Source organism: Oncorhynchus clarkii, chromosome 1, assembly GCF_045791955.1.
Source record: "Oncorhynchus clarkii lewisi isolate Uvic-CL-2024 chromosome 1, UVic_Ocla_1.0, whole genome shotgun sequence".
NCBI lineage: Eukaryota > Metazoa > Chordata > Actinopteri > Salmoniformes > Salmonidae > Oncorhynchus > Oncorhynchus clarkii.
The window spans coordinates 27,510,160-27,523,340 of NC_092147.1; the positions used below are offsets into that span (position 1 = coordinate 27,510,160).

General features: G+C 41.2%; 1 protein-coding gene across 1 annotated transcript in view; it reads right to left on the minus strand.

The window, feature by feature from the left end:
- The window catches only part of LOC139401276 (HYDIN axonemal central pair apparatus protein), a 65,152-nt gene that overhangs the window by 31,783 nt on the left and 20,188 nt on the right, over window positions 1-13,181 (minus strand). Inside the window, exons 12-19 of the mRNA XM_071145650.1 lie at window positions 9,672-9,739; window positions 7,753-7,985; window positions 6,358-6,458; window positions 5,944-6,079; window positions 5,558-5,722; window positions 5,284-5,436; window positions 1,398-1,636; window positions 1,012-1,273 (exon numbers count right to left, since the gene is read on the minus strand). Of these exons, the coding sequence (XP_071001751.1) occupies window positions 1,012-1,273; window positions 1,398-1,636; window positions 5,284-5,436; window positions 5,558-5,722; window positions 5,944-6,079; window positions 6,358-6,458; window positions 7,753-7,985; window positions 9,672-9,739 (1,357 nt within the window). The remainder of the gene's footprint in view (window positions 1-1,011; window positions 1,274-1,397; window positions 1,637-5,283; window positions 5,437-5,557; window positions 5,723-5,943; window positions 6,080-6,357; window positions 6,459-7,752; window positions 7,986-9,671; window positions 9,740-13,181) is intronic.

The window sequence follows — 13,181 nt, forward strand, 5'->3', positions numbered from 1 at the left end:
ATTGGCCCAATTTTACTGCAAGGAATTCTAATTAGTTAACCACAAGGTTAACCACCTGAGGACAGGGAAGAAAGAACAACTGTCATCTACTTCCCAACATAACAACTTAGATTTTTTCTCTTTGAATAAACCTATTTTTCTACCACTGATTTGCTTTGGGGCCTGTGTTATTGAAGAATAACATCAACTGCTAACACAACCTTTATACCGGCAGATACAATTCTGCACTTAAGCTCAGCTTTTGACCTTGTTTAGGTATAAATGTGACATAGTTTCCTATAACTACCCAACAGAAATAGAGCCCTGGCAAAGCTTTTCTGAGACATAGCCACACTGCTTTGCTTGGGCTTTCCTGAATTACAACTCCACAATAGCCATTCAAAGATATAAGGGATCAGCAGAGGTTGCAGTGGCGTGGGCTTATCTCTGGTTCTTGCTTCATTCCCTCTCCTTTTTTCAATCAATAGGCATCCCAGTAATACCCCAGAGAGGAAGTCAACAGCCAGGCCTGTGCAGTGTTACTTTGGGAAGATTCTACACCTTTATCTCTGTAGAATTCAACCTTGAACCCCCTGTGTCGTGATCTAATATGCTAGCTAAGAGTGCACTGACTGTATTTCACATGTTTGTTCAAATGTTAGCAAATGTTAATAACCAGCTGTGATTACTATCACCAAACACTGGTAATGCTCCACTAAATGGAACTGGTTTGGCTGAACAAACTGGAGTTCATAAAGGTATAATATGGTGAAACATAGTAGGTCTTGGGAAGAAAATTAAATAATTTATTCAAAGTTAAACAACTTTAGGTGTTGAGGAAGACCATTGTTGCCAATGTCGACTCCAAAGCATTTTTTCCACGTAACACACAATGCATGATCCGCATAGATTTTCATTGAGAAGCATACCGTATGTGTATTTTGAGGGAGTGTGTATGTTTCTAGATCTCAACTGAATATCTAGGTTGTGTCTGACAGAGGAGTGTTTTCAACCATTGTCTCATCTTCCCACCTTGGGAGAGTCAGAGGAGCCCTCCAGCACCATGTCGGCAGTGTGTCCCGGGGCCAGCTCCATACGCATGGGGTGCAGGCTGAAGACTGGCCCATCTACAGGTGGGGGTACCAGGGAGCTGCGACCCTTTCCCTCCCTGGTTGTGTTGGCGGGTGGGGGAACTCTTCGGCGAAACTGGGGGTACCCATCCGTTGTCCAGTACAGCTGGTGGGAGCGGCGACCTCGGTTGGTCACTCTAAAATGGTACTGACATGGACCAGAGCTGGGGATGAGAGAACAGAAGACAAGGTTTCAAGGGGAAAGAATAAAAAGGATTTGAATGACTGACTTGATTGAATATGTAAAGTATGCACTTTCAGTATTTCCTCACTCGTAGCTATGCCTACCTGATATGGGCTCCCAAGTCCAGACTGGGGGCAAAAGGGCGGTTGGTGACAATAGTAGTGCCCTTGCCAGTAGCAGAAAAAGGGATGGTGTGTGTTTCACTATTCTGGATGGACAGGTGCAGCTTGTCCTGGAAATGCAGGGTGTCATCCAGGTGAGCCACTAGCCTCAGCTCCAGCTTCCCCTGGGGTGGAACCTCTCCCTCACTTGGCTCCACCCGCCACAGAGACCTGCTGCGCACCTGGAAAAATACAGTGGACTTCTGTTACATAGGTTCTAACATTTGAGGTGGTAATAGAAAAATAATACAGTATAAAGTATGCAGTGAGCCAAAACAAATGCACGATAGATTCACTGAGGGGCTTTGTAAGAGTATGTTTGTAATTTTGATTAAACATTCTCAGGTTAGCCAAACATCCAGGAGGTTAGCCAAAGGCAACAACAGGCATTGAACCCTTTTATGATTAGGCCAATAGAGATCATATGTTCTATTAAACTCTATTATTGGCCCATTCTTACAGAGTGTCTGAGTGCTTCAGATTGAGAAATAAAACGAGGGCAGCACACAAGAAGCAATTTAACACCTTTAGCAGAACCTTATCTGGCTCTAGAGCCATGCCGTGTTTTACAATGAGAGGCCATGTAGTAATAGCATGTCCGGGCTCCCTCCAGTCTCTTCCCTACTTATACTGTCTTATCTGTGGGCCTCTTGGTAGCCTGGTGGAGGCAGAGGAAGGCTGCAGTGGGGAAGCTCACTCGTCTATCAGTTTTACAGAGAATGTGAAGCTGCTAATTGAAACAATAACAGACAGGCTGAGGTTTTAACAGATCAACGGCCCAAAAGCTGTGTTGATATAGATACAAGGATCACCCCGCTGTGCTTGTTTTTCACTAATAGCCTTCCTTCTAATTCAGTTTGAGAATTGGATCTTTATCTGAAAGTATGTTTCATCTAAATAAAAAAAGATGAGAAACCTACTTTCCCCATCCTATTCTGCTCCATTCCAGATTTCTGATCGATTTGAATGAATTTACATTCAATAAGGAACTCATCTAAAAAGAAGACACATTAATCTTCTCTACAACCACATCTTCAGCCTTGTTCACATCAGGAGATAAGCCCAAAGTGCACCAGCAGCTCTCTATATCTTAGCTATTAGCTGAAAGAGGACTAAAATCAATTCTCCATGCAGCAGTATCCTGATTGATACGCATAGTGCTTTAATTGGGATATTCTGACTGAATCCAGCTCTGGGACACTGGATTGGGCTTTCTGATTGCTGATGCTTTATTTCACCACCACACTGGAGGCCTCATCCAACTATCTGGATGCTTCCATGGACTAAGCAGAATCATCACAATTGACTGCCATCATGACGTTTGCTTTTGAACAGCAACCAAAGAACCTGAATGAGCTCAGTGTTTGCAGGGGCTTTATCTTATCTAACAAACTCGCTAGTCTACAAACTAGATAAGCAAGGGCAGTAATACTCACTTTTTTTACAACATGCAACTTCTTTACACTGACATTGTGCAATGCACTGAATTTAATTGGAGTTTCAGTGTGTGTTGGAGTGTGGAGGAGACCTTATTGAACAGAGCATGGTCTGCTGGAGACAGAAGATCTTAATGTTACTAGCAGTCATGTAGAACCAACCGATCATTCAGACATAAACATATTCTGTCAGCCTGTAAGACAGAATGAGGGTAGATTTTTAGGAAGATGTCTAGTCATAATGAATATATTCTAATAGACTCTCTACACTCTTTTGGAACCCACAAAAAATGGTTCCAAAAGGGTTCTTCGGCTGCCCCCATAGGATAACCATTTTTGGTTCCAGGTAGAACAGTTTTGGGTTTAATGTTGAACCCTCTGTAGAAAGGATTGGACATGGAACACCTGCAACCAAAAATGATTATTCAAAGGGTTCTCCTATGGGGACAGCCAAAGAAGCCTTTTAGGTTCTACATAGCACCTTTTTTTCTAAGAGCGTACACTACAGTGTATTTCATATTCACTTGCAGTTCAAAGTGGGATGTCAGCTCATTACAGATAGACCTGCAGAGAAAGGGGAGTAAACTGCCCTTGAAACAATGATCCACTACACCTCACATAGAAGACACACGCTAACCATCCATGTGAGCGTTGTGTGAATTCTGGAGTCATCTGATATTTTTTCCACTAATTGGTCTTTTGACCAATCACATCAGATGTTTTTCAGAGCTGATATGATTGGTCAAAAGACCAATTAGTGAAAGAAACATCAGAATTGGGCTGCCTGTGTAAACACAGCCTGAGCGTCATAGTTCACTTTCTCAGGCTTTATGTGGCAGAGAGCTAGTGAGAGATGAGCCGCCGGTCGATACAAAGGTGATCATGGAGGGGTGTCTTCGCTGAGAGGAGGAACTGAGTGAAGAACAACCCAGCTGAAATTTCAATAATCAGATCAGACTTGCATTAGAGAGGCTTAATAAAATTGATTGTTTTGAACCATGGCATGTCAAATGCTGCGTTTACACAGGCAGCCCAATTCTGATCTTTTTTTCACTAATTGGTATTTTGACCAAGCAGATCAAGCTGAAAAAGATCTGATGTGAAAGATCTAATGTGATTGGGAAAAAGATCAGAATTGGGCTGCCTGTGTAAACACAGCCAATGAGGTTTAGAATGGAAACCACTGCAAAACTCAGTAGATTGAACAGTATAGTGCCATCATGAACAGTCTAGAACATACTAATGACAAAGTACAAATAGAATGTATACTTTGTTTTTAAATCTTTCACATTATTTTGCTATCCAGTATTACTTCCCACTGGGCAAAGACTGGTTGAATCAATGTTGTTTCCGTGTTATTTTAGCAAATACATTCAATGTGATGACATTGATCGGTTTTTAAAAAAGTAATCCATGTAAAGGAATTTCGTATTTCTTTTCACCCAACTTTGAATCTTAAGCGAAGGACATGACAACAATTTTTTTGATTTCCTGTTGGATTCACGCTAGTTGACAACTCAATGTAAATCAAAACTAGATGGTGAACTGACGTCTGTGCCCAGTAGGCTGGCTCTTTGCCATGCTATCGATCGACTCTAATATAATTCTGGAAGAATCACCAACGATTGATGCTTGAAATTGCTCTATAAAAATGGCTGCCTTATCAACACACATCTCTTTAGCCTTGGAGGACAAAAGAGTGTTCGCTCATTTCCACAGCACTGCACTTTAAGGATTTAAGCGCAATCCAAGATACCATGTGTGTGTGTGTGTGTGTGTGTGTGTGTGTGTGTGTGTGTGTGTGTGTGTGTGTGTGTGTGTGTGTGTGTGTGTGTTTGTGTAGACTGCAGTACTTGAAGGCCCCACCATAGCAGGGTTCCAATCAAAAAAAGAGGCATCAAACAGAAATAGAGACAGAGCAAACACTATACTCAGTGGATTCATTAGTAACACAATGTACAGTATGTGTAATAGAACAAACCCACATTACTGTGTAAAACATGTTAGGGCGAGAGTAAACAAAGCCCCATCTATCGCAAAAGGTCTGCAGAATTAATGAATTGAAGACGATGAAATTCTGATTGTTATGTTTCTAATTTGTGCCTATTGGTAAAGGCTATGAAGATTTAGGAGGACAGATGTAACACAGTAATAAACGAAGGGCCATGGAGCAAATGTAAAAGTCTGATGAGTTGCTATTGGGATTAGATTGCACTGGCAGCCTGATATCCAGCTAAAAAAGAATTGAACCAATTAACTAATTAATTACACACTGAATAAGGTTAGAAATGAATCAGAGGCAGCATGTAGCAGAAAATGAGCAGAGGTAAACAGAGCCAATGGGAGAGAGGATTTAAGGGAGAGAGAATTTCCCCTTGTTAAGTTTGACCCACCATTTGAGCCACAAAGCGTGCTGGTATCGGGGACTGGTTTGAGAGCTGCAGTGTTCTGGAGACATCGGTCAGAACTGGTATGCTGCCAAAGGCCACCTCTGTGGTCAGCACATGGACTACCGGACCCTCCCCAATGCAGGACAGTTGCAGGTTCTATGGAATTCCAAGAAATTAGAGGGACCAGGGGTATAAATGCAAGGCTACACACACACACACACACACACACACACACACACACACACACACACACACACTAGCACAGACATGATCTCACCAGAGGAGGCTCCTTCTTCCCAAATATAGCAATCTGTGCAGTTTGTTGAAGCCTGCCAACAGTCTTAGCCCGCAGAGCCAGGGGGATGTCCACAGCACTGTGGGGCTGAATGACCCCTCGTGGGTGGGCACTGGAGTAGAGCAGAGACGGGTACTCCTCATACTCCTGGAGAGAGGGACCACAGACACAGTGTTAGAGAAATGCCTGAAGCACTGAAACACCCAAACAGTAAGTGGCCTGATAAACTTGTCTGTCAAAGACAATAGAATGGCCCCTTGGCAGTGATCAAGGGAAGCCAAGCGTAGAGCAAAGACAAATGGATGGTGGAGAGACCAGAAAGTCAGAGACACTGAAACATTATAAAACAGTAACACTTCAAATCTAACCTGGAACAGAAGGCCATAGCATGCAGGCAGGTCACTGTCATTAGTAAGCTTCACTGACTGCTCGTAAGGGTAACTCAGGAAACATCTCTGGAACTGTAGTACTGGGGTATCCAGAAGAACATTTGGTATAACACACCTACGGACACAGACATTTACCCAAGCTTAATACACCACTCACCTTTTAGGTTACACACATATTGGCCTGCACAGTAGAATAATTATCCCTATGTGTTTACAGCTCTACATTGATGTGTTGAGGTTATGAAGTAGTTTTCTATAAGGGGTCTCTGACATTGAAATGAATGAAAGGACTATTAATCATCTGCTCTGAATGAGGAGTTCCCCCCCTGATCATAAATCAGGACATTATTGTAGCTAAGAGGTGTGTTTTGACCCTGGATCTAGACCTCTAACCTGGCATTGATGGGTAGGGCCAGCACATCCTCCCCAACCCCTTGTACGTCCACTACTAAAGCCAGGCTGTAGCGCTGCACACTGTTGGAGCACAGAGTCACCTACAGATGGAGGTACACAGCAGACATACTGGTTAAACAGTCAAACATAACCATGGCACCTCTACTGTGCTTGTTTGGCAAATCAGGGTTCTCCCCAAAGAATGTAAGAGAGGCGCTGCTCCAATTTGTGGACTGGATGCACCACTATGTAAACATTTTTTTTTAAACTTATGTGTTATCATGTAAGACCACTTTTTGCTCTAGATGGCAGGAAATGGCAGTTACAGGTGTTCATAAACTTCCGCCCTCTGGGCCTTCCCCCGGCCGTACTCAGCAGCACCACCTTCTTCAAATATCTGAAGGAGAACCCTGCAAATATATTTACAGATTACACTACTTTTTTAATTTGCAATAATTTGCAATCATGTTCCTTTTGTTTTTTCTTTACACTTCTTGACATAGCCTATACTACATACAGTAGAACCCTACTAAGCTACTTTCATCAGAGGAAGTAGAGTAGACTGCATGGTCAAAGGTGCCTGCATATGGGGAGAAAAAGTTATCTCTGCACCATCCATCCATGAGTAACTTCCTATACTTTGAAAGGTTAGCCAGGGCCCATTTTCTGGTCTAGGTGATGAAGATTATCTCCCTCCAGCACATTTGACTTCCCCTGACCTCTTCTACATACATTATTCTGGTCTTGTAAGAGATCTCATTAGAGCCCCGGAGTGCCACTGTGCTGTCACTAGGTTGGAGAGCAGAGCAGCGTGCTGCAGACAGCCAAAGGGAGGGCGGCAGACAGGAGACACCCTATACAAAGCACCGAAGACAGCTGCACAGATTCCCTGATATGCCCACGGCAGGGCTGCTGACAGCTTAAAGTGATGGGAAAAGACCAAACAGTCTCCCATTGATAGGAAAAGACCAGCGTATGACACTCAGTAACCAGAGGCAACCAGAGCAGGCTGATGTAATAATCAGAGCTCTGCAGAGCCACAAGGAGAAAGGCAGCTTCCCCAGGCATTTATCTGCAACAGATTGTTTTTATATTCAACTTCTCCACAGGATAATTACAATTACGCTCTGCCCCCCTCAGGGGCTATCATTGATTAAATCCGTTTCGATCAGAGGTAATTAATCGAATGATTAGTTCATTCTAAATCTCAAATGAAAAACCTACAGCATACACTTTAGCACTAATTGGAAAGCTAGCTGACTCAGCATGACCCAACAGCACCTACATTTAATAACACCATTAAATGGTACTCTTCTACAGTGAGTACATAAGCACATTTTCATTTGAATAATGTTTGATTACTTTCTGGTAATGCTCCCTGCTCCTCTAACACACCTGGATGTCAACCAGTCCCTGAGGACGCACAGTTCCTGAGTTGGGTGTCAGGGTGAACTCAATGGGCCGGTCTGGTACAGTACTGGAGCTCCACTCTGTCCTACTCAGGTCTGACACCTGGGAGACACTGGTGATGCTGGAAGGGCCACTGCCATCCCCTGGAACCCTCAGCCCAAAGTTGATAGGAACCAGAGAAGTATTGTTCAGACTGCAGGTCAGTGTGTGAGGGAAACCTGTAGGAAAGGAGGGATAAGGAATGAAACAGAGAGCAAGCAATGTTACAGTTCTAAGGGTTAGTGCAGAGATAATTCCAAACACTGTTATCTGATATACAGCTGCAATGCCACAGGGCAACTCATAATCGAGACTTTGATTTATCTGTAAGGTTATAAAATGTATGGTTTGTGTGGGGAGGATTGCCACACAAATAACCACTGAGATTAAAAAAGTGTCATAGTATACTTAAATATTATCTGTCTGCAAATACCTTTGCTGTTATTGATCACAAGAAAAATGTGCATTCTACCGTGGCTAATAGTGTGTTAGTCTCATTCTACAGTAAGCCATTTGTAAGCCATGTACATGCATGATGCATTGCAGGCAGAGAATTGAGTGGACCATAAAAATGTAGGAGAGATAGGCCTGCTCAAAATACATCCAATGCCAAATGTATCAACTTGGACAATTTTTGGAAGGGTCAAATAGTGTGTAAGGCCTATTTTAGTAAGGCCTATTTTAGGAGATCCAAAATGACAACTTTGCAGTGAAGAGTGGGAGTAAATGTGTGCAGTAATTGTTGCAAGAAGGTATAGTGTGCCAATACTGTTTGTATGGGACTATTACTGCAAAACAATACACATTGCCAATTATAAACTGGGTGGTTAGAGCCCTGAATGCTGATTGGCTGAAAGCCGTGGTATATCAGACTATATACCACAAGCATGACAAAACATTTATTTTTACAGCTCTAATTACGTTGGTAACCAGTTTATAACAGCAATAACGCACCTCGAGGGTTTGTGATATATGGCTAATATACCAGAGTTAAGGGCTGTGTCGTTGCGTCGTGTGTAAGAACAGCCCTTAGACGTGGTATATTGGCCATCTACCACACCCCCTCGGGCCTTATTGCTTAATTATACACTGAGTGTACAAAATATTAGGGACACCTGTTCTTTCCATGACATAGACTGACCAGGTGAATCCAGGTGAAAGCTTTGATCCCTTTTTGATGTCACTTGTTAAATCCACTTCAATCAGTGTAGATGAAGGGGAGGAGACAGGTTAAAGAAGGATTTGTAGGCCTTGAGACAATTGAAACATGGACTGTGTATGTGTGCCATTCAGAAGGTGAATGGGCAAGACAAAATATTTAAGTGCCTTTGAACAGGGTATGGTAGTAGGTGCCAGGCACACCGGATTGAGTGTGTCAAGAACTACTACGCTGCTGGGTTTTTCACGCTCAAAAGTTTCCTGTGTGTATCAAGAATGGTCCACCATCCAAAGGACATCCAGCTAACTTGACACAACTGTGGGAAGCATTGGCGTCAGCATGGGCCATCATCCCTGTAGAACGCTTTTGACACCTTTTAGAGTCCATAACTGACGAATTGAAGCTGTTCTGAGGGCAAAAGGAGGTGCAACTCAATATTAGGAAGGTGTTCCTAATGTTTTGTACACTCAGTGTATATTGTGGGCTACATCTATTTCGTAGACTTGCAGTAATGGTTGTTTATTTGCATCTGTCATTCATTGTTATGCTTGTGCTTTATACTGTAAATACAAAGCAGTAGGTATTATCAGTGTGTCTCAAATGCACTGTTTGATAAATCTGCCCCCAAGCCTAACACAAGCATCTAGCGTGAGTAACAGGCATCATCAATGAGGATTAATGAAAAACAAACCATAGCTTAACTCACCAAAGGACACATCCCCAAAGTTGAGCTCTGAAACGCTAAAGTGAAAAGTGGGGCCTATTACGCAACCCCTACAAGAGATAAAAGAGACAGGAAATACAGAATACATTTGTGCTGACCAGCAAGCATGAAGGTCACTGGGTAATGCATAATAATTACACTGGGTTGGGCAAGTATAGAGCAACTGAAGAAAAAAACAAGATCAGTCAATTTCTTGGATGACAGCGTGGAAGGGTAATTCTGTAGTTTAAACACAATGTTAAGGGAGTCATTTACTCAAACCTAGAGTATAAAAATGTGCTAATCAAACATGTAAGTCAGGGAGAGCAAGTATTCAAGCATTCAGGAGACGAAGCATTCGGTGGATTAATGTAGGTAATTTGGTCATTCTCATGAAACTGTGATTTTCCATGAAATTTCCTCTTGGATCACTGAGATTAGGATCTGTAGTAATTGATTTAATTATTATTATTATTATGTTTTTTGATCAGATATGATGTATTTTACCACAATTTCCACAAATACCGTAACAATGCAAAAATTCTCATTACCACAACAGTTTTCAAAGTCTAATGAAAAGACCTAAGTTAAACATAACTCTGAAAATAAAAATATTTACAAATACATTTTTAACATTTATTTTGTCATTTATCTCATTACCTTTAACACATAACCTTTTTAGAAAATGTTTTTGTCATAATCACTTGTGTATGTATGCATGTTATTTATGCATTTTATTTATGCACACATATTTGGATAAAGAACAAAAATCACACAATCCGATTTAAGCCAAAATTGCTAAATTACAATTTTTCTTAATATTTCCCAAATATTGGTGCATTACGGTAATGATAAGCAGGTTTCGGAGATGAGACTACATGTTTTGATAATGAGTGTTGCATCGTTTAGCAAAATTTGACTGATCTCTATCAGAGCCAACTAATCCCAAATGACTTGCATGATACTAAAATCACTGATCTTAATGCAATTTACTAAAATACCCCTTATTTCAGTATAAGTAATGTAAGTACATGCACGTACAGTATTTTCAAAAGTCAAAAGTAGACTAAAACGTAACAAAGTGACAACAAAAAAATATCCAAGGTCTTTACAGGTAATATCGGTGTATTAGTACGTGGATATTTATGGTTGTAAAGAATTTTATATATATTTCTGGATTGAATGGGTTCCTATGGGCAAAAAGCATAACACAATATGCCTATAAAGTACCTACTGTAAATACGTGCGATATGGACCAACACTTTTCTTGGGACATCAAACAACAACAGTATTTTTAGGCTCCCGAGTGGAGCAGCACTCTAAGGCACTGCATCTCAGTGCTAGAGGTGTCACTACAGACCCTGGTTCAATCCTGGGTTGTATCACAACCGGCTGTGATCGGGGCCCGCCATAGGGAGATGCACAATAGGCCCAGCGTTGTCTGGGTTAGGGGGGGATTTGGCCGGGGTAGGCCGTCATTGTAAATAAGAATTTGTTCGTAACTGACTTGCCTAGTTAAATAAATTAAAATGTAAAAAACACTGAGTGTACAAAACATTAGGAACACCTGCTCTTTCTATGACCTAGACTGACCAGGTGAATCCAGGTGAAAGGTATGATCCCTTATTGATAAATCCACTTAAATTAGTGTAGATGAAGGGGAGGAGACAGGTTAAAGAATGATTTTTAAGCCTTGAGACAATTGATACATGGATTGTGTATGTGTGCCATTCAGGGGGTGAATGGGCAAGACAAAATATTTAGGTGCCTTTGAATGGGATATGGTAGTAGGTGCCAGGCGCACTGGTTTGAGTGTGCCAAAAACTGCAATGCTGCTGGGTTTTTCACACTCGTTGCTGCTGGGTTTTTCACACTCAACAGTTTCCTGTGTGTATCAAGAATGGTCCACCACCCAAAGAACATCTAGCCAACTTGACACAACTGTGGGAAGCATTGGAGTCAACATCGGCCAGCATCCCTGTGAAACACTTTTGTAGAGTCCATGCCCCGACAAATTGAGGCTGTTCTGAGGGTAAAAGGGAGTGCAACTCAATATTAGGTAGGTGTTCCTCATGTTTGTACACTCAGTGTACTTAAGTGTGAAAACAGGTACACATGTCACAATGGGGGATATCCTCCTTTAAGTAGTGGGGTAACTCTTTGCTGAAACACAAATTGTAGATTGTGGCTTAAAGTAAGTTAAATGGGGTTTAAACATCCCATATTTCTTGACAAACCCTACTTAGTCAAATAACTGTTATTTTATAAAAAATCTATACAATAGGTATTAGTGGTCCTAGTAAATAAATAAAGTTACCAGCACAGCACACCCATTGACTATACATCACAATTGCATATAATCAATACAGAAATTAAGGTTCTCATTACCAAAATGGCCCGAAAAATGACACGGTAATGAGACATTTGTGTTTCAGTAATGAGAGGACCTTAGCTTAATCTGCAAGTAATAGGAGACAGCTGTAATGAGTGAGCAAGCAATTGACCACATCACTAAGCCCATTCATACACTCCATGTTGGTAAGGTAATGGTTCTCTGACTTTTTCCCAATTTGAGCTTTTTAGACATTTTGGTCATGAGAAGGCACAGAAGGGTAAAGGGGGCGTTTGAGAATAAGAACATCATTTTGAAGGCGGCGCACAATTGGCCCAGCGTTGTTAGGGTAAATAATCATTTTTCTTAACTGACTTGCCTAGCTAAATAAAAAAAATGGTTGAATAAAACTTTATTTAAAAAGTTATTAAAGTTTTGTCAGGAACTTGAAAAGGTGGTATAGTAATGAGGCACATGTCCACAGACACTGTGTTTTTACACAGTGGTATTCTAGAGTGTAAATTATTTCCCTATAACACATGGTATATTTGGACAGTAGAATTCAATGGCAAAGTTCATTCTTCCACGTTGTGTTTGAGCTGCTTTTGAAAGCAAAAGTCGAATTGAAAACGTTATTGGCATTGTTGAATTCGATTTTTATCGTGGCAAGCTAGGACTGATGGTTTGGTAAACCAAGTCTGTTTGTTTGGTTACCTTGGAAATTACTGTAGCTATCTAGTAAACTTGCTAGCTACTTCAGTGGATGTTGAACACATTTCTACCGGCAAACGGCAAATGTGTTCAATTATAGCCATTGTAAAAAAAGGATAATCAACTCGGGGCTCTAAGCGTTCTATGGAAAATAATGCAACTCCGTGGAAGGTCAGTTCTACTCCACTAGCGTGTCGTGGAACACACCTCCCACGTCATTAATGATGTTCCATATAATGCATAACCCCTCGTTTATTATGCGTTACATATTTTTTGTTTTATTCAAATAAGTTATGTCAAATTGTATAAAATGATCCGAGAATTTAATCCGGACAAATGTTGGTAATGAGAATTTGGGGTGAAGATTTTCTAAATTCTGGCGAAAATGTAAAATGTATTTAAAATTAGACAATTTGCCAAACACTAGACATCTTAGTCTTTCCAATGATATTTGATTTTTGCAGATGCTT